This window comes from Malaclemys terrapin, chromosome 6, assembly GCF_027887155.1.
Source record: "Malaclemys terrapin pileata isolate rMalTer1 chromosome 6, rMalTer1.hap1, whole genome shotgun sequence".
Taxonomy (NCBI): Eukaryota; Metazoa; Chordata; order Testudines; family Emydidae; genus Malaclemys; species Malaclemys terrapin.
This window is the reverse complement of record NC_071510.1, coordinates 123,950,989-123,972,863: the sequence shown is the minus strand read 5'-3', so window position 1 is coordinate 123,972,863 and position 21,875 is coordinate 123,950,989. Positions and strand designations below refer to the sequence as shown.

The following is a 21,875-nucleotide window of genomic DNA, read 5'->3' as shown; positions in this document are numbered from 1 at the left end:
TGACGCAAGTACATCTCACCACTAGGCTATTCTGGGGTGTGTTGCTCCAGCTCTCTCATTTTTTTCATTAAAAATGTCAAAAGGTCTCATTTATTTGTTCCATATTAAACAAAATTTGGGGTCCTCTATTTTGTGTGTGCATGTGTGTAATGAAATTCTTGTTTTCCTGCCATCCCGACCCAACCCAGACACCAGACTGTGATTAATAGCCAGGTTCCTACTTCCCACGTGCACAAGATGGAAAATAAATTACGACAGTTCTTTCATTGTTGCATTGTTAATTCCCCATACAGGATGGCTGATATGTTAGGAGGAGAATATGTAACCAAGGCTCCACTCACTTTACCCCCACTTCCTTCTAGGAAGGGAAGTAAGATCTCAGTGGCCTTTACCCCCTGGAAAGACATCTATCCAGGGTGCTAGTCTCCTGAGACCACAATCTAACATGCTGAACAATGTTGTCTCATTGTTCTCTTGTACAATCATGTTGGTCTATCAATGTCCCTCTTATCTTAGGCCCAGGGCTTCTCTACACAATCAAATACTTTGGACTGCCAGGGATGTTAATTAGCCAATTGGTTGTAATTCATAGCAAATTCCAATTGGTTGTAATTCATAGCAAATTAACTCCCCCAGAGCCCTAGTATTTGATCCTTTATATGCTATTGATGACTGAGATAGTGCTTAGTATTTCTGGTTTTAGTTGACTACTTAGCACGATCTCAGGTCTAGTCTACACTAGTAAATTAGGCCCGTATAACTACATTGCTCAGGGGAGTGAAAAATTCACATATAGTAAAGCCAACCTAAGTCCCTGTGTAGAATAAGTCTTCCATCGACCAAGGGATGTGCTGGCCGCTGTTTCCCGCAGCCCCCATTGGCCTGGAGCGGTGAACCACGGCCAGTGGGAGCCGTGATCGGCCGAACCTGTGGACATGGCAGGTAAACAAACTTACTTACCCTGCTGGGCCACGTGCCAAAGGTTGCCGATCCCTGACCTAGAGATTGCTAATTTGGCTTGGTATACCAATTGCAGGACGTTATATGTATAATTGCCTACATAACTACTTACTCTTTCCAACAACTTATCTTTTCCTATTTAAAAACAAAAACCAGGAAATTCAATGGCAACAAACGAGGTTAATACAGCATTAAGGTTGCAGCATTGTATGATATCCCCTTACAGAATGTTGAGTTGAGCAAAATTCTGAAAACCAGGAAATGCACAGTAAAGTTTACTGATGCACCCTTAAAATGCCCTCTTTCAGCAGTGTCCCAATATGCCCTGTTTTCACACACACACACACACACACACACACACACACACACACACATCTTTACTTTACCAACACCACAATTGCTGAAATGTACACGTTCTTCACCTCCTTTTACAACTCATTGAGAGGATTCTATCTAAGCCTATTGAAGGACCAAAATGAAAAAAAAAATGGAGGGGGGGTGTGTGGAAAGTACTGCCCATCTCACCTTCCTGCTGGTGCCTGCATCTGGCAGTAGTCAATGGGAATTATTTGCACACCTTCCAGCTGAAGTCAGTAAGTTAGGTGTTATTTGTGCCTACACTAAACAGTTGAGGCAATAGTTGAGCCTGGTTGGTGAAAGTGTTTGTGATATGAGGACACGTGCAGATTACTTTGAGATGTGTGAGAGCGCAGTGATTATGATATAAGCAGAGCCATATTTTTCACCCTCCACTGGGTGTGACCCAAGGGAAGAGGTGCTTGTGTACTTTCAGGATCTAGTATGCATCATTTCAGCACAGAATTGAGTAGGATTTTTCAGCAGCAAGGCATCGGGCTTTTCTTACAGAGGATATTGGCAGCACTGAGGTGGAACATGAGAGGATTCTAATGCTTTGATGATGGGTAAGTGAAAGTGCAGGTTGTGAAGGTATCTTGTGAGTCAGAGTAAGAGAGTTGTAAAAGGCTGTGAAGTGATTCTTAAGTTGTACACGTGCAGCCAATTCCTCCAGAAAGAATACAAAGTGTGTGAATGTAGACCAGGATCCAGACCCTTCTGAATGTTAGTGCCAAGGGCCAGTGAGAGTATGTGCATATTGAGGCACATCTAAGACTGAATGTTCAAAGAAAATGTGGCATGGGCTTTTTTCTTTTTTGTCCTTTAATATGGTTAGATGAAATCCTGTGGGAGAGAGCACAGGGGTAGCAAAAGGAGATGAAAAGCTTTTACATTTCAGCAACTGTGCGGGTGGCAAATAAGAACGGCCATACTGGGTCAGACCAATGGTCCATCTAGCCCAGTAACCTGTCTTCCGACAATGGCCAATGCCAGGCGCTTCAGAGGGCATGAACAGAACAGGTAATCATCAAGTGATCCATCCCCTGTCCCCAGTAAAGGCATGTGTGTTAACGAGGCACATGGGGGCATTGCTGAAAGAGAGGGGAGATAGTGGTGCATGGGCAACTGTCACTGTGCAGTTCCTGGTTTTCAGAAGTTTACGTTTTGCGCAACACTGCATTCTGCAAGGGGCCAACGTGTCACCAAGCAACCTTACCTCTGCACTAACATATTCAATGGCAAAAAAAAAAATAACATTGAGGCCCAAAGTGGCCAAGCAAATGACTTTCCGTGCCGTCTGGGAAAGTTTTTATCGTGTATTTACTGTGTAACCCACCCCACTGCACTGTGAGAGCTGTGGCACATCAGTTGCTAGGTGGCTGGTAGCATTTTGTCTATACCATATTGTAGCGGGGTGGTCCCCCGCTCCTGCCCGGAAAGGCTTAAAACAGCCCTGGCAGAGGGTTGGGGCAAAGGAAAAGCTACTAGGCTGATTGGGGAAGTAACCGCAGCTGGGCCACGCCCCAATCAGGCCTCAGCTGGCCCTATATAAAGGGGCTGGGAGCCGGAAGCTCAGAAATTTCTCTCTGCAGTCAGAGAGAGAGAAGGGCCTGGCTGCAGGGAGCTGAGACAGAGTACCTGGGTGGAGCAGGGCTGGGGAAAGGCTGAGGAGCTGGGGAGTTCCAGCCTGGAAAGCCCCAGGCTGTGGCCTAGCATTGGGCCAAAGGTACTGGGGGTTGCAGAGGGCAGCCCAGAGGTAGGCCAAGGCAGCAGGTCCAAACCCCACCTTGCCTGTGATGAGTGGCTGATACTGCAGTCTGCCCCAGGGAGTGGGGCTAGATGGTAACTGGCAGTAGCCTTACAGTGAGGTGGGGATAGTGGGTGGGGGTTCCCCAGGGAGGGGAGACCCTAGGACTGTGGGGTTACTGCCAGGGGGCAACACCCCAGGTACAAGGGCACCGGGGTCCTGGGAGGGACACGGGAGCCAGTAGAGGACAAGGCGGATCACTAGCCTGCAGGGGGCACTCTGGGCTGGATTGAGCTGATTTCCCCAAGAAACCAGCAGGAGGTGCCGCAGGGGTGAGTCCGACCCCTTACACATATGTTCAGAGGCATAGCAGTAAGTGCTCCAAGCTCTAGGCCCCTCAGGCTCAAGACCTTGGTGGATTCCTGAGTATTCTTGATATTTCAGATCAAAAGAGAGGATTCCATTACTAGAGCTATAAGAAATAAAAGGTGGAAGGTCCCTTGACATGACGCTTTAATGGCCGTACACTACAAAGCTATACCTGGCTGTTCACAGCTCAGACCCTAGGGGCAGTCTAGTCCAGAGGTATGAGAGGGGACACAGGCTGGTCTCACCCTTCCACACCATCCTATTGCCTTCTGGTCAGAGCCCTGTATCCCCCTGCTATGGCTACTGTTGGATCTCTGCTAGCAAAAGGGTGTTTCTCCATCCAGCTTGTATGCCCTTCAGTCCCCATGTTCAGACAGCCAGCTATCTGGTTTTCCTTCTGCAGACAGTTCCCAGGCTGCTACCTCTGGCCAGACATTCCTGATCACATACAGCCTTCCATTCCCTCTAGAGCCTGATACTTTCTAACTTTAACTAGTGCTCTTTTACTGTGCTGGAGAGATTATGGTGTCCTGGAGGTTGGGCTGGGGATTAACACTGGGCCCAGTAGTGAGCCAGTAGCGGATTCATTACAGCTGTTTGTGTGCTTGGTCTGTTTAGTCACAGTTTAAGGTAATATGCATGCATGTGCTTTGATTATAAAGTATAGAAGTATTGGAATGACAGATTAGGTAAGCATAACAGAACAGTTGTTAGAGGGGGGAAAAGCTAATAATAGTGTTTCTTTCCATGAGACCGAAAATTGCTAAATAAAATCCCACCTGTTGTCTTGGCAGAGAGAAAAAATATACAAGATGTATTTTGTTTTGGCAGTGGAGGAGTAGCATTGAAAGAGGTTATTGCAATGTCATAAGGAGAGATCTCAGGATAGAAAGGAGTGAGAAAATGCGGTGGAAAAAAACCCCTTCAGCAGATTATCATTTCTTATGGAATGAGATCTAATTTTTTTAAAGGAACTGAAGAGAAATTTCTAGATTTATTTTTGGGAAAACAAGAAAATGACTAAGGTGAGATAAGTGTGGCTGCTACTTCAAAGCGTTTATTTTCAGATGTTCAGAGAATTCAGTGTCATGAAAATAGCAAAACAAAAATATTTTTTAAGTTAGCAGAGAACTTCAAGAGTGAAAATATATTCTTAAAGGGTGGTGTTTTGTGAAATACAATATATAGCAAAGGAGAGATAATTGCAGGTATTTCTAAACTTAATTCACTTTCTTGAAGCATTGATGCCAGCAAAACTTTATCACCCAAATGTTAATTAAAAATGAACATTAAAGGGACATGAACAGGGACAAAGTAGATTTGTTTAAAAAAAAAAAAAAACCATTCACACAAAATGCTTTGAAGAATTTTCCCAGATTGACTTTGTGCTCCAGCCCTCCAATGATTTGGTTATGCTGGTTATGTCTCTATTAGAAGTGCTGCCATTTATTTAACAAAAGTTATTTCGGGAAAGCCTGCAGAGATGCATACTATAAGACTATTATCTTGGGCTTCACCAGCTGCTGAATGAAACCGTTCTGCTGGATCATGAAGACAGAGGTGGCCTCTAACATATACAGACCCTGACCCATTCAGAGTTTTAAAGGTGGACTCTAAGATCTGGAACTGGATTTGGGACAGGATAGGAAGACAATGCAGAGAATAAGCACTGACATGATGTGATTTACATTGCCTAGTAGCTGGGCTGCTGCATGTTGGACCAGAAGAAGCTTCAGCACATGCCTTGTGATCAAAGCCAGGTAGAGCACGTTGCAACATTCTCACATGTAGGTGGCAAAACCATGAATCACTGCAGCTAGGTTTGTATCTGAAAGGAAGGCCACTGTCAGTCTGTCAGACAAAGGTAGCAAAGGGCATAACTATAGCTACTATTAGTGTGGAGGAACAACAATACATCCAGTAGTACAGCTGTATTGAGCACTGCTTTGATGACCAGATAGTAGATATTTGAGTCTACGCTCTGTGTTCCCTTCCACTCACAAAATGGTCTATAAAATGCTTTAGGGTCCCTCATCATGAAAGGCATTTTTCAAACATAAGCGATTACTATTGTTAACTGCAGCAAAATGGTAACAGTAGGCAGTGGATTCCCCCGCACACCCTGCACCAACTACTGAGATAATCTGTTCAGAGTTCCACAGTACCAGTGACTAATGGGGGTGAAAGGAAGTTCAGCAATTATTTCTTCATAGCAGTCTACCAGACCAAAAAAAAAATAGCGTATAGACTGAGATACTTAAAACACAAAAGTCTCTGCCAGACAGCATGGGATATAGCTTGGAAACATTCCAGAGATGGTGATGAGTTGACTGCACAGAAAAAGAAAAGAAAAGGAACAACCCTCTGCGCTGCTCTACACTACAGAATGACTTTGATATAATTCTGTTGCTCAGGGGTGTGGATTATTCACACCCCGAGTGATATAATTATACCAACCTAAGCGCCAGTGTAGAGAGTGCTATGTTAGCAGGAGAGCTTCTCCCAGTGACATAGCTACCGCCTCTCACAGAGGTGGAGTTAAGCCAGTGAGGAAGCTCTCGCCCATCGTTTTAGAGTGTCTTCACAAGAAGCTCTACAGTGTTGAAGCTGCACCACTGTACATTTGTAGCATAGACCTGTCCTTCGAATACAAATTATTTCAAATTTAGAGAACCTGGTCTCACAGACATTAACAGCTGTGAAAGAAGAAGTCCAAAAGTTGGTGTTGTGGGTACATAAAATCATAGAAATGTAAGGCTGGAAGGGAACTCAAGAGGTCATCTAGTCCATTTTCTCATGCCGAGGCATGATTAAATATACTCTACCATCCTTGACAGGTGTTTGTCTAACCTGTTGCAGAATTCCCATTCCTGGAGGCTTTTAACAACCTAAACTGTTCCAGTGCTTAACTACCCTTAGCTATAAAGATTTTCCTCATCTCTAACCTAGATGTCAGTAGTTGCAAACTAACCTGATTACTTCTTGTCCTACTCTTGGCGGGTAAGGAGAATAATCCTCATCATAAAATTTTTTTATATAACTGAAGACTGTTACCATGTGCCCCCTCAGCCTTCTCTTCTCTAAACTAAATGCATCCAATTCTTCCAACCTTTCCTCACAATCGTGTTTTCTAAACCTCATATTTTTGCTGCTGTCTTCTGGACTTTTTTCCAATTTCTTCACATCTTTCCTAGATTGTGGTGCCCAAAACTGGATATAATACCGGAGATGAGGTCTCCCTAGTGCTAAGTAGAATGGAACAATTACATCCCGTGTCTTACATATAACATTCCTATTAAAACACCCTGGAGTGATATTTGCCTTTTTCACAGCGGCAACATAATGTTGACAACCACTAAGCTCATAAGGTAATAAGAAAGTGTTATTTATTCCTTCACTAACACAAGAACTGGGGTCACCCAATGAAACTAATAGGCAGCAAGTTTAAAACAAACAAAAGGAAGTACTTCCTCATGCATTGCACAATCAACCTTTGGAACTCCTTGCCAGGGGATGTTATGAAAGCCAAAACTATAAACAGGGTTTAAAAAAGAACTAGATAAGTTCATGGAGGGTGGGTCCATCAATGGCTATTAGCCAAGGTGGGCAGGGATAGTGTCTCTAGCCTTTTTTTTTTTTTTTAATGGAGATATCCTATCTCCTAGAACTGGAAGGGACCTTGAAAGGTCATTGAGTCCAGCCCCCTGCCTTCACTAGCAGGACCAAGTACAGATTTTGCCCCAGATCCCTAAGTGGCCCCCTCAAGGATTGAACTCACAACCCTGGGTTTAGCAGGCCAATGCTCAAGCCACTGAGCTATCCCTCCCCCCAGCAGAAGGTGGGAATGGGCAACAGGGGATGGATCACTTGATGATTACCTGTTCTGTTCATTCCCTCTGAGGCACCTGGCATTGGCCACTGTCGGAAGACAAGATACTGGGCTAGATGGACCATTAGTCTGATCCAGTATGGCCGTTCTTATGTTCATCTTGCCCAAATTCGGGTCAAAAGAATTAACATCTAAGCCTGAATGTTCCAAAGACAGCTAGTTAGGATCAAGAGAACCTGCTCAGGTGCCATACTACAGATCTGGATATTATCTGGGCACATGGCACAGTGACCCCCTAGAGTTTTAATGTAACCACACAAATTCAGTTAATGAACACAGCATCTGATAATGTTCAGTTTAAACGAGTGCTCTCATGAGTTCCTAGTGTGAAAAAAAGATGCAATCACGAGCACGGATTATGTAAAGATTTATACATGAAGCCAGTGAAGCTAGTCATGTGCTGAAAGATAAACAAGTATGCAAGTCTTTGCAGGATCAGGGCTGTAGTTAGTAAAACTAACATCTTTGGTGACCAGCTTCCCAGAGAGGCCAAGGGCTGAGCAAAACATAAGCTGGCCTTGTAAACCAAGAGGTATTCTCTCCTGGTCAGAGTGGATGCACACTGAAGGGCATTGTGGGAATTCTTGAGCTTGAATTGCAGGTGCCTACATGCTGGGGGCCAATAGAAACAACGTATGCAAATTCTTCAATCACTTACACTCTGGCAGCTTTTAACACCATGACCATGTCTATGTTTAATTGTGTTTGAATTAATCAAATCAATATAATTTAAATTAAGTGCCCTATTAAATCTATTCTTAAGTGGTACCAGTTGTTATTGTATCTCTTGTACAGATTAATCTGTTTTAATTAGATTAAATGTTTATCTATGACAGATTTTAAACCTCAAAGGCCAGATCCTCAGTTAGTGTAAATTGGTGTATTTCCACTGAAGTCAGTGCAGATATGCTTATTTACACCAGCTAAGGATCTGGCCCTTAATGTTTTTCCATAATCTAATTGCAACTAAAATATATACACTGCCTATCTTTATTAATCTAACGACTTAAATATAAAACAGCATTGGTATTAAATTGGTCTTTAGTCATGCATTTATTGCCCTGATTAAAGATAAGAATTAGAAACCTAAGACCAAGATTTGAACCAAGCCACCAACCAACCCACCGAAAACACACTCTACCCTAAAGAGATTCTCCAAAGGTCATGATTCAGCAGACTTGTCAAGCATGTGACTGATTTTAGCTCCACTGCAGGAGGCACGTAAGTATACATTTGGATTGCACAAGAGGTGCTTAAAAAAATTCACTGGAGGCATCAGAAAGGAAACCTTATTTAAAAATAATAAGCTCACTTTTAGTAGTGTTGTTTCATATGCTTAATTTTAATTGCAGATTATTCTTGTTCTCAAATCATTGATAGATTTGAGAGAGACGACATAGCTCATTAATTTCATTGTGTAGGGGATAGCATTTCAAACAGTAGCTTTGCTGACCCAACTCCTACAGCCTGTCTGATTGTTATGAAATGGTGGTTAAATGGAAACAGGGTAAGGAACATTGGAGCTAATGTTACTGTCCTATTATTCAAGGCATTTGGAAATGTATCTTTAATGACTTTAGTATGAAAATGTCTTTAACAAAAGTCTCAGTGTTAGCCTTGGTACCCTGGCCTAATTCCAATTTGGGTAATTGCATTCTGCCTATGTAACATTCCCTTAATAGCTTAAATTGGGTAGTTTTCTTTCTCACTTATCAGGGGGTAGCCGTGTTAGTCTGTATCTACAAAAACAACAAAGAGTCTGGTGGCACCTTAAAGACTAACAGATTTATTTGGGCATAAGCTTTCGTGAGTAAAAACCTCACTTCTTCGGATGCATAGAGTGAAAGCTACAGATGCAGGCATTATATACAGACACATGGAGAGCAGGGAGTTACTTCACAAGTGGCGAACCAGTGTTGACAAGGCCAATTCAATCAGGGTGGATGTAGTCCACTCCCAATAATAGATGAGGAGGTGTCAATTCCAGGAGAGGAAAAGCTGCTTCTGTAGTGAGCCAGCCACTCCCAGTCCCTATTCAAGCCCAGATTAATGGTGTTGAATTTGCAAATGAATTTTAGTTCTGCTGTTTCTCTTTGAAGTCTGTTTCTGAAGTTTTTTTGTTCAATGACAGTGACTTTTAAATCTGTAATAGAATGACCAGGGAGATTGAAGTGTTCACTTACTGGCTTGTGTATGTTACCATTCCTGATGTCCGATTTGTGTCCATTTATTCTTTTGCGGAGGGACTGTCCGGTTTGGCCAATGTACATGGCAGAGGGGCATTGCTGGCACATTATGGCATATATGACATTAGTGGATGTGCAGGTGATGCACAGATTTAAAAGTCACTGTCATTGAACAAAAAAACTTCAGAAACAGACTTCAAAGAGAAACAGCAGAACTAAAATTCATTTGCAAATTCAACACCATTAATCTGGGCTTGAATAGGGACTGGGAGTGGCTGGCTCACTACAGAAGCAGCTTTTCCTCTCCTGGAATTGACACCTCCTCATCTATTATTGGGAGTGGACTACATCCACCCTGATTGAATTGGCCTTGTCAACACTGGTTCGCCACTTGTGAAGTAACTCCCTGCTCTCCATGTGTCTGTATATAATGCCTGCATCTGTAGCTTTCACTCTATGCATCCGAAGAAGTGAGGTTTTTACTCACGAAAGCTTATGCCCAAATAAATCTGTTAGTCTTTAAGGTGCCACCAGACTCTTTGTTCTTTCTCACTGTTTGTTATAGTCTGTTTTGTCACGTTGCTTTGTACTGTTAAACCATTGTTCTATTTCTTCCCACAGGTGGCTGCATTTCATTGGTAGGTGCAATGATTCCTGTCTAAGCATTTTTAATATAGCCCCATGAACAGAATTAAGACCCAATTCTGCAAGGTACTTAAGCATGTGCCTAACTTTAAGCATGTGAACAGTCACAGCTACTCATTTTATCCAGCTGTGTTGAACAGAAAGTTCATTCAGGCCGTGAACCTGCAAAAATTTATGCACATGAGTAAACACACTGAAGTCCAATGGACTACTGACATAGTTAAAGCTGGAGATTGGCTTAGGTGCCTTATGCAATTGGGACCTAAAGAAGCGTATTTCCATCTTGTAAAAAACATTATTTTTATTTCTGTTGTATACCAATAATGTAGATTTTACTCAGAAAACCATCACATTATCCAGTGCTCGTCTGTCTTCCTGAAAGGCCTTTCATCTAATATCCTCATTACTAAGGCTACATCAACGCTATGGGCCTGGAGTGTGATTCCGCAGCTCCCACACACATACTTGCAGTATCCCTGTGAGACCTAGAATGAGTATAAGTAACGTAGGCACAGTACCACAGGCAGCAGCAGCATTCATCGATCTACCCCAAGTACATGTACGCGAGCAGAGGAAATCACACCCCTAGCTTGTAGATTTAGCCTAGAGGAAAGCTTTTGCTGGAGAAAAGATTCGAAGTGTGTCCTCATTCTAATCTCTAGTGGCAGGGAGTTCGACAGACAATAGCCCAGAATGTAGGTCAGCTGAGGACATCCTGTCTGAAGTATTAAGAGTGTTTGCTGACTGCTGTAGAGGGGTCATGGAGGGAGATGTTCTAAGGCAGATTGGTCCACGCTTCCTAGAGGCTTTAAAAAAAAATGAATCAGAACCTTGATTTGTGTTTGTCATAGCACAGGGAGACAGTATTGGCCACTGAACACCTGCGTGATCCATTTTCATCTGGCAGGGAGGCTGTTCCAGGTTGAAGTTTCTTGGTGGCCTTTAAAAATAGCCCCATGACTGAAGACTGGAGTACTGTAATTAGGTCCTAGTGGAAAGGAATGGGTACAGTCTCAGACCTAATTATCTTCTGCCATCTTCAGCATATAAAATTGAGCCTTGGACTCCCCTATATAAGGGATTCCAGTGAGGAGAAGCATCTTCTGAGATCTGCCCAAGGGGCACGAGCAAAAGCACATTGATGTAGTTTCACCCATTCCTTCTAGGTTTAGTATTTTATGACCACTGACGTCAATGGCAGCTAATAGATCTAACAACATCAACACAGATGTTTGTCCACTGTTCATGGTTCTAAGGAGATTCCCTCACTCTAGCAGTCATTTGGAAAACAGCCTGAACCTTGCAAAAGGTAGCAGGAGTAGAGCTGGTTGGGAGGAAAACACTATGATTCAAAATTTTGAAGTTGCTTTTGTTTCTCAGGGCTTGAAGTTAATCATAAATGTTTTTGTCAAAATGGTTTTTGCTAAACAAAAATTTGTGCTAGCCATTTTGAGGGAGAAAATAGAGCTTAATTTGTCCTGAGGCTTGGCAGGGTCAGCCTCAGCATCTCTTCAGTCCCTGGCATGCAAGGTGTGACCTCTTATGTACTGGACATAGGACATCACACTGTGCGGAGGACACCATTGTTATTGGTTGAGCTCCAGCACTTTTCTTCCCAAATTAAGCACTAGGAAAAACCCACTATGAAACACTGTGAAAAAGGAAGAGTCTGATTATTACAAAAAAAAAAATGTCCACCAACAACTGGTTCTAATAAAAAGCCATTTTTCAATTAAAGAACTTTTAACTCAAAAGATTTTGACCAGGTCTAGTCCTGAGGGGGTAACATTTTCAAAAGCACTTAAGTAGTTTGGTAGCCACAGTGACATTTTCAAAAGAGACTTAGCCACTGAGAAGCCCAAATCCCATTGATTTTCAATATGCCTAAGTCTCTTTTGAAAATGTCACTGTGGCTACCAAGCCATTTAGGCACTTTGGAAAGTTTTACTTGAGATCTTTATCATCTCATTTTTGTTCTCTTTGGAGTGAGGCATATCTCTAGCATCAGTGCTATCAGCACCTCTTCCTGTATCACTCTGGAGTTTCATATAAAGTCTCCCATCCAAATGTTGACCACACTGTTCTTCCTAAGCTTCTGAGACCTGACAAGATCAAAATCCAACTTTCTGTAGTTCTCTAATATGTATGTTATATAGTTTCAATCATCTTCCACTGTTCAGATGGCTGAATTTATTGTGACACTTGACATATTTATAACTGACCAGAAATACATATTTTAAAATCTCAATATTAATAGCATCATTTTGGGTTTTCACAAGTCAAAAATGTAACATTTTAGAAATGGTCCAAATTTTAATGTTCAACAGCTAGACCCCAGCTTTCATAATATTTATACCAGGAAGGGCTGAATCTGGGACTTTAGTGTGGCCTAGTATAGACATAAAGGTCTATTTACAATATTCAGATCTTGGTCCAAAGTTCCTCAAACTGAAGGGATATTTGGATTTCTGGTTTTGTTTCAGGCCTATCTCTAAATATTTTAGATCAGGAAGGTTACTAAACTTACTAGTGAAAGACCATTATGTCAGGAGTATGACCATTTATCCCATCAAATAATGCAAGCCTGAATGCCCAATAAAACATGAGCTTAGAATCAGAGAACTACAGAGATAACATAAGAATGGCCATACTGGGTCAGACCAAAGGTCCATCTAGCCCAGTATCCTGTCTACTGACAGTGGCCGATGCCATGTGCCCAGAGGAAGTGAAACTAACAGGTAATGATCAGGTGATCTCTCTCCTGCCATCCATCACTACCCTCTGACAAACAGAGGCTAGAGACACCATTCCTTACCCATCCTGGCTAATAGCCATTAATGGATTTAACCTCCATGAATTTATCCAGTTCTTCTTTTAAACCCCGTTATAATCCTAGCCTTCACAACCTCCTCAGGCAAGGAGTTCCACAAGTTGACTGTGCGCTGTGTGAAGAAGAACTTCCTTTTATTTGTTTTAAACCTGCTGCCCATTCATTTCATTTGGTGACCCCTCGTTCTTGTATTATGGGAACAAGTAAATAAGGAAAAGTCATCTACTTTCTCCACATCACTCATGATTTTATATACCTCTATCATATCCTCCCTTAGTCTCCTCTTTTCCAATCTGAAGAGTCCTAGCCTCCTTAATCTCTCCTCATATGGGACCTGTTCCAAACCCCTAATCATTTTAGTTGCCCTTTTCTGAATCTTTTCTAATGCCTGTATATCTTTTTCGAGATGAGGAGACCAAATCTGTACACAGTAGTCAAGATTTGGACATACCATGGATTTATATAAGGGCAATAAGATATTCTCCGTCTTATTCTCTATCCCCTTTTTAATGATTCCTAACATCCTGTTTGCTTTTTTGACTGGTGCTGCACACTGCGTGGACGTCTTCAGACAACTATCCACGATGACTCAAAGATCTCTTTCCTGATTAGTTGTAGCTAAATTAGCCCCCATCATATTGTATGTATAGTTGGGGTTATTTTTCCCAATGTGCATTACTTTACGTTTATCCACATTAAATTTCATTTGCCATTTTGTTGCCCACACTTAATTTTGTGAGATCTTTTTGAAGTTCTTCACAGTCTGCTTTGGTCTTAATTATCTTGAGCAGTTTAGTATCATCTGCAAACTTTGCCACCTCACTTTTTACCCCTTTCTCCAGATCATTTATGAATAAGTTGAAATAGGATTGGTCCTAGGACTGACCCTTGGGAAACATCACTAGTTACCCCTCTCCATTCTGAAAATTTACCATTTATTCCTACCCTTTGTTCCTTGTCTTTTAACCAGTTCTCAATGCATGAAAGGATCTTCCCTCTTATCCCATGACAACTTAATTTACGTACGAGCCTTTGGCAAGGGACCTTTTCAAAGGCTTTCTGAAAATCTAAGTACACTATGTCCACTGGATCCCCCTTGTTCACATGTTTGTTGACCCCTTCAAAGAACTCTAATAGATTAGTAAGACATGATTTACCTTTACAGAAACCATGTTGACTCTTGCCCAACAATTTATGTTCTTCTATGTGTCTGACAATTTTATTCTTTACGGTTGTTTCAACTAATTTGCCCAGTACTGACGTTAGACTTATCGGTCTGTAATTGCCGGGATCACCTCTAGAGCCCTTTTTAAATATTGGTGTTACATTAGCTATCTTCCAGTCATTGGGTGCAGAAGCTGATTTAAAGGACTGGTTACAAACCTTAGTTAACAGTTCTGCAATTTCACATTTGAGTTCTTTCAGAACTCTTGGGTGAATGCCATCTGGTCCCAGTGACTTGCTACTGTTAAGTTTATCAATTAATTCCCAAACCTCCTCTAGTGACACTTCAATCTGTGACAATTCCTCAGATTTGTCACCTACAAAAGCTGGCTCAGGTTTGGGAATCTCCCTAACATCCTCAGCCGTGAAGACTGAAGCAAATAATTCATTTAGTTTCTCCGCAATGACTTTATCGTCTTTAAGCGCTTCTTTTGTATCTCGATCATCCAGGGGCCTCACTGGTTGTTTAGCAGACTTCCTGCTTCTGATGTACTTAAAAACATTTTGTTATTACCTTTTGAGTTTTTGGCTAGCTGTTCTTCAAACTTCTTTTTGGCTTTTCTTATTATATTTTTACACTTAATTTGGCAGTGTTTATTCTCCTTTCTATTTACCTCACTAGGATTTGACTTCCACTTTTTAAAAAATGCCTTTTTATCTCCCACTGCTTCTTTTACATGGTTGTTAAGCCATGGTGACTCTCTTATTTTTTTTTAGTTCTTTTACTGTGTTTTTTAATTTGGGGTATACATTTAAGTTTAGCCTCTATTATGGTGTCTTTGAAAAGTGTCCATGCAGCTTGCAAGGATTTCACTTTAGTCACTGTACCTTTTAATTTCTGTTTAACTAACCTACTAATTTTTGCATAGTTCCCCTTTCTGAAGTTAAATGCCACAGTGTTGGGCTGCTGAGGTGTTCTTCCCACCACAGGAATGTTAAAAGTTATTATATTATGGCCACTATTTCCAAGCGGTCCTGTTATAGTTACCTCTTGGACCAGATCGTGTGCTCCACTCAGGAGTAAATCGAGAATTGCCTCTCCCCTTGTGGGTTCCTGTATCAGCTGCTCCAAGAGCAGTCATTTAAAGTATTGAGAAATTTTGTCTCTACATTTCATCCTGAGGTGAAATGTTCCCAGTCAATATGGGGATAATTGAAATCCCCCGCTATTATTGAGTTCTTTATTTTGATAGTCTCTCTAATCTCCCTTAGCATTTCATCGTCACTATCGCTGCCTTGGTCAGGTGGTCAATAATAGATCCCTAATGTTATATTCTTATTAGAGCATGAAATTACTATCCATAGAGATTCTATGGAACATGTGGATTCACTTAAGATTTTTACTTCATTTGATTCTACATTTTCTTTCACATATAGTGCCACGCCCCTCTCCCCCTCCCCCCACCAACATGGCCTGTTCTGTCCTTCTGTTAAATTTTGTACCCCGGAATGATTGTGCCCCATTGGTTGTCCTCACGCCATCAGGTTTCTGTGATGCCTATTATATCAATATCCTCCTTTAACACGAGGCACTCTAGTTCACCCATCTTATTATTTAGACTTTTAGCTTTTGTGTACAAGCACTTTAAAAACTTGGCACTGTTTATTTGTCTGCCCTTTTCTGATATGTTGGATTCTTTTTTATGTGAATATTTCTTGTCTGATCTGGCCCCTACTTTATCCTCGTCCATCCTCTCCTCCTGACTAAAACCTAGAGAATCTCTATCAATAGACTCTCCTCTAAGAGAAGTCTCTCTCCGATCCACGTGCTCCTCTGCATTCCCAAGGCTTTCCCCCATCTCTTAGTTTAAAATTTGCTCTTCAACCTTTTTAATGTTAAGTGCCAGCAGCCTGGTTCCACTTTGGTTTAGGTGGAGCCCATCCTTCCTGTATAGGCTCCCCCATCCCAAAAGTTTCTCCAGTTTCTAATCAGTCTAAACCCCTCTTCTCTGCACAATAATCTCATCCATGCATTGAGACTCTGAAGCTCTGCCTGCCTACCTGGCCCTGCACGTGGAACTAGAAGCATTTCTGAGAATGCCACCATAGATGTCCTGGATTTCAGTTTCTTCCCTAGCAGCCTAACTTTGGCCTCCAAGATGTCTCTCCTACCCTTCCCTATGTCACTGGTACCGGCTCCTCCCCAGCACTACACATAAGTCTATCTAGATGCCTCTAGAGATCTGCAACCTTCGCACCAGGCAGGCAAATCACCATACGATTCTCCTGGTCATCACAAACCCAGCTATCTATGTTTCTAATGATCGAATCTCCCATTACTAACACCTGCCTTTTTCTAGTGATTGGAGTTCCCTTACCCAGAGAGGTAACCTCAGTGTGAGAGGATACCCCAACACTATTTGGAAGGAGGGTCCCTACTATGGGAAGGTTTCCCTCTGCTCCCGTTGACTGCTCTACTTCCCTGGGCCTTTCATCCTCCTCAACACTGCAGGGGCTGTGTGATAGGAAAGATTTTTATTCCCCTCACCCTCTAACACAAATATCATTGCAAGTAATGACTTGCTGAAAATTCATCTATAGATAAAGAAATTAAAGATAGTGAACTCCTGTTATATGTAATGGAATATTCTTAGTGGAATGATTGAATTCACATCCCTTCCTCCACCCTATATATATATTGCACCTCAAGAGTTACATGTATTTTACAGAATATTACACCGAGCACTGTTGTTCAAGGTCTCAAGCTGAGCATTATGCTACAGCTGGATTGTCACCATTAGGCTTTTGTCTCAGTCTGGTTTAGGGAGAAAGTCAATGATTTGGAAAGAAATGTGAAACTCTTTAGATGTTTCTCAGAGTCCCAAAACTAATTTCACTCCTATTGTTGCTTTGGATTTTCTAAGGAAAAGGAGAGGGAACACATGGGGGTGACATGCTAAAAGGTGAAAAGGTTATTGGCATGCATGTGAACACAGATGCTAATGAACTAGAGGATAGCACTTTAAATGGTTATATTTTTCTATACCCAACTTACATCATTTATTTAAAGTGCAATTCTATTATGTATAAATCGCATCCTGGGTTTCCATGTTTGATATGTAAGTAGATTCCAGGGCAAATATGATCAGTTTACAAAACCTGCTAGCTGTGGATATGAGTGGAATAGGCTCCGTTAGATTGAAAAGGGTTATACAAATGAACAGTAATATTTACCTTAATTTATTAACAATCCTGGTGCATTGCTCTTTGATCCATGCCTATTCTGGGTCAATAATTCTCCACAGTACCATATGGCACATGCTGCATAAACTCCTAACATAGCAGAGGAAAAGGAGCAGGAAGAAACTTCACTTACCTGCCTGAACTCCTCAAGATCTATTTTGTTTCCCACCAGCACCAATGGGATGTCATAAGTGTGCCGGACACGATAAATGAGCTCCTTAAACTCTGCAGCTTCCTGAAAGGATTGGCGGTCTGTGATGGAATAGCAGATAATGAAACCCTCTCCGCCTCGCATATATTGGTCCCTCATGGCTGTGAATTCTGCCTGCAGAGTAAGAATGACATGTTCTATAATTTAGTAAACAAAATAATCCACCTATAAATAATGGACGTGGTTTGGACGAGTTTTTCTAGGGTAATTTTAGATTGATTGTTTACTTTTATTAACTAGTGCTTAGCAAAATTTAGTCTTCCTCCAGGGACCAAGACAGCAATTTGTCTCTGGGTAATTCACGTCCTAGTTTTTCCTTAGGCAATTTCTTTTTCACAGATGAGCAATCTTATATTGATTCCTGATATTTCTTAGTCTCATGTTTTTCTAGCTTCTTCCACAATATCTGTATGTTGGTTTATGCTTACTACACATTGGATAGTGACAGACCAGAAGTGAAGAGCACCAGATATTATTACCTAAAGATAGCAATTTAGACCTGTCTCCTGTCTATAGACTTGATCCAGAGCCCCGTCATGTCCCGTTGACTTGAGTGGGCTTTGGATTAGTCCCTAGAAGACTTGACACAAGAAAAACATACATAATACATACATAATAAAACTTCTATTCTTCATCTAGCACCTCAAAAAGCAACAGTTTCCATTCCAATGTAGGACACTATCACTAAAGATGGGTGAGCTACTTTGAATAAAATAAAAACTGTTCCAAAAATCTACCCCAAACTCAGTGGGATCTTTTTTTGCCACATTAGCATTTTTTAAAGATAGCTTTTGGTTCAGAACCATATGCTTTGGTCTTGCTCCCGTTGAAGTTAATGGGTATGAACTCAGAGTACAACATTTGGAAAACCTTAATCTTGGCTGTTCAAAAACCAGATACAATTATTGTCACCCAAGATTGGTTTTGTTTTTTTTTTAAACAACTTTAATTTTCAAGTGCCTTTGTTCTTCTTGATCCCAGCCTGGAATAAAAGTGAAAAGGCTCCAAATCCTATGACAACAGTTGGTCCAAATGAGAATTATCATGACAGAACCTGTTCTCACGAGATTTCCATACTCAAGAGGCTCTGATAAAGTTCAGAATACATCTATAAATGTTGGAGAGCCTCTGTAAGCTGAACCTTTTACCCACCCGAGAATTTAAATTAGGATTTTCAAACTAGTTTAAGGGAGGAAGGTCCCTAACTCTCACTGACATTCAGTGGGAACTGTGCACCTAAAACCCTTATGACCCTTTAAAATTATCACCATTAAGCATCTCTAAGGTATTCAACTAGGCCATATGGATTACCATCATCCACAATTGATGGCTCTATATTTGTTGACCATTATCCACTATTGTGATCCATCCTTTAATCAAGGAGTTTCTCACATATTTCAGAATACTTTATCTCCACATGGGAAAAGCTCATACACTTACCTCCACACTAGCAGATTAGTAGGTGGCTTTTTGGTGAAATACTGTGTCAAATTTACTAGAACTTGTCAAAACCTGAAATTTCCTTCCAAGATATTGTAAAACCATTAGATATTATATATTGTAAAAAGCTGAAACATAGTGCTTCAAAATAAAATCTTTCAAGATTATCAAAATGAAACATCTTCATAATTTTTTCATTGCAAATTTTTGTATGTTCACAGCAAATGTTCATTTGACAATAGAGAACTGCTACATTGGAAAATGTTTATCAGCTCAATATGTACATGTGAGCAATCCCACAGAAGCCAATCAGGTTTCTCTGGTGTAACTAAGAACAGGATTTAGCCCATAGACTTCTGCTGTGATGAACAGACAAACTACTCAAAGAGGTAAATACAGTATATACCTGTTACTGGAATAATGAGGTCCATTTTTTTTTCTGATAAGTGGGAGTTTGGATAATTGAGGGAGCAGGAGTCATTCAGCAGTGGAGGGCTTCCCCCCTGGCCAACGGCTCATCCTCTTTGCAGTCGTGGCCAAAGGTCTCTGCTCTGCCCCACCAGGACCACAGCCTCCCTCCCTCCAACACTGGCCCCGTGGCAGCACAGGGAACCTGCTGCAGCTCCATTATGATCGCCCAGCTCACTCACTCTTGACATGGTGTGCTGCAGATGGCTTCGTACACCACACAGGAGCCATTCAGCAGCATAGTGGCCTCCCCCGTGGCTGGGGGCACGTCCTCCTCTTAGTCCTGACCTGGGGTCTCTGCTCTATTATGCAAACGTCCACATTATTTGAATCCCTTCCTTGTCCTCCATGAATCTCATGCTTGGGACACAGAAGGGATTCAGAAAATGGAGGGTTGGGTAATAGGGTTTCCAATACACAGGGTACACTGTATTATACAAGTGAAACCCCATTTGAGCTGTGGGAGCTGCCACACACATCTAGGAGCAGAACTTGACTCAAACCATAGGCCTTAGTCCTGCTCCCATTGAGGTTGATGGTAAAATTCCCCAATGACTTCAGCCAGAAAGGGCCTGGGCCTGGAATGCTTTATTCAGCAAGGCAAGTTTGCTGCTGTCATTCACTCATTCCATGCATTTTCTCAAAGCCTGTCTTTCTACATCCGCTCTTCTGCCCTTTGTTTCGAGACATGGCAGTACAGTAAAGTTGTGTTACGAACAGATACAAATTAGTTTATTCTGCTTATTCTGACATGTTACTGCAGGTATATGTGTTGGACTAACTGCCAAAACACCTTTCGTGCTATGCTTGCAGTGATCTATTTTAGCATGCATTAATTATTCTATGCAAATGGGATTGGGGCAGTCCACCTGTTAATTTGCAGTTTTTCTTGGGTTTTGGATGCTGGTTTCCACATACCGCCTTCTCCCCTTTGGCATGGCTACTAATTATGGAATCAAGACTAAGTTAAAAACAAAGAGACCTTTCTTAGATTTTCCCACTGGTTTCCTTTAATTCTGCCTAGTCACTCAGAATCCTGACATTAGAAGCATCTTCTGGACCTGAATATAAGACAGTATATACATTTTAGGGCACAGGTAATTTATGATACACAATAAGAGACCAGTGCTAAATTTTACTAGAGTTGGGACCAAACCAAAACCTATATCTAATCTCCTGGAGACACTGACATTTTAATTCAAGTCCAGATCCAATATCCATTGCTTACTCCATCTCTACAATGGAAAAATTCAAAATCTTGCATTCCAACAGGTCTGGAATTTGCAAAATTTCAGAGATGGATCAAGCTCTAAGCTTTGTGGAGCCTGAAGTCGTTACAACTATTCAGTATTTTCCTTGATTCATTTATAAACTAGATAACAATACATTGTGTTCTGTACATCCGAAATTAAATTAAATTAATGGAGATATCCCATCTCCTAGAACTGGAAGGGACCTTGAAAGGTCATTGAGTCCAGCCCCCTGCCTTCACTAGCAGGACCAAGTACTGATTTTGCCCCAGATCCCCAAGTGGCCCCCTCAAGGATTGAACTCACAACTCTGGGTTTAGCAGGCCAATGCTCAAACCACTGAGCTATCCCTCCCCCCCAATGCTAATACCTCTTAAATGTTTTCTGCTGTAAATGTGTTTTGTTGGTTAATTTTTCCAGGAACATTACTGATGCCATTTGTTATCCATGAGGAAAAAAATATTGAACATTTCCACATGGGTAAGTGCAAAACAGAAGAGACTAGAGGATGTCACATATCTTCAAAATTTTCAGAATCAAACTGAAGATTTGTCATGATTTGCAGCTTGACATCAGTTCTAATACTTATGTACTATAACTAGAAGTGTATTGAAAAATACAATAGGAAAGTGATTCCATTTCAAATGATTTCCTATTTGGAATGAGTGAAGTGGTCCAGATAAAATAAACTCCAGCTAGAAACAGAACCAAAACTTTTTCTAAATTTCAAAGAACACCACATGATTTTCCTTTAATTTTCACACAATAGATTGGATTGGGGAGTGGTGGAGGGGAAACACACACACAGATATAAACCCCCATGCTTCAAACCACTTTATAACTAATGAAATCAAGGAAGAAAATTTCCCTGTGGATAAGTTACACCATAATGGAATAGTTTAGGGCTTCTTGCACCTTCCTTTGAAACATGTGGTACTGAACACTGCCATAGACAGGATATTGAACTAGATGGATCTCAGATCTTATCCAGTCTAATAATTTTTGCCATGTTTCTAGTCCAACCAGAATGAATATCTAAACTTCTGTGGCTGCTCCGAGAGGAAGGAAGAATACAAGGACTCCATTCAACAGAACTTAATGTTGTTTGCAATACAC

The 21,875-nt window shown here is 41.3% G+C and overlaps 1 protein-coding gene across 1 annotated transcript in view; it reads right to left on the bottom strand.

Moving 5' to 3' along the window:
• RIT2 (Ras like without CAAX 2) overlaps nt 1-21,875 on the bottom strand; it is a 267,783-nt gene that overhangs the window by 115,615 nt on the left and 130,293 nt on the right. The window contains exon 4 of the mRNA XM_054032420.1: nt 17,524-17,715. Within this exon, the coding sequence (XP_053888395.1) occupies nt 17,524-17,715 (192 nt within the window). The remainder of the gene's footprint in view (nt 1-17,523; nt 17,716-21,875) is intronic.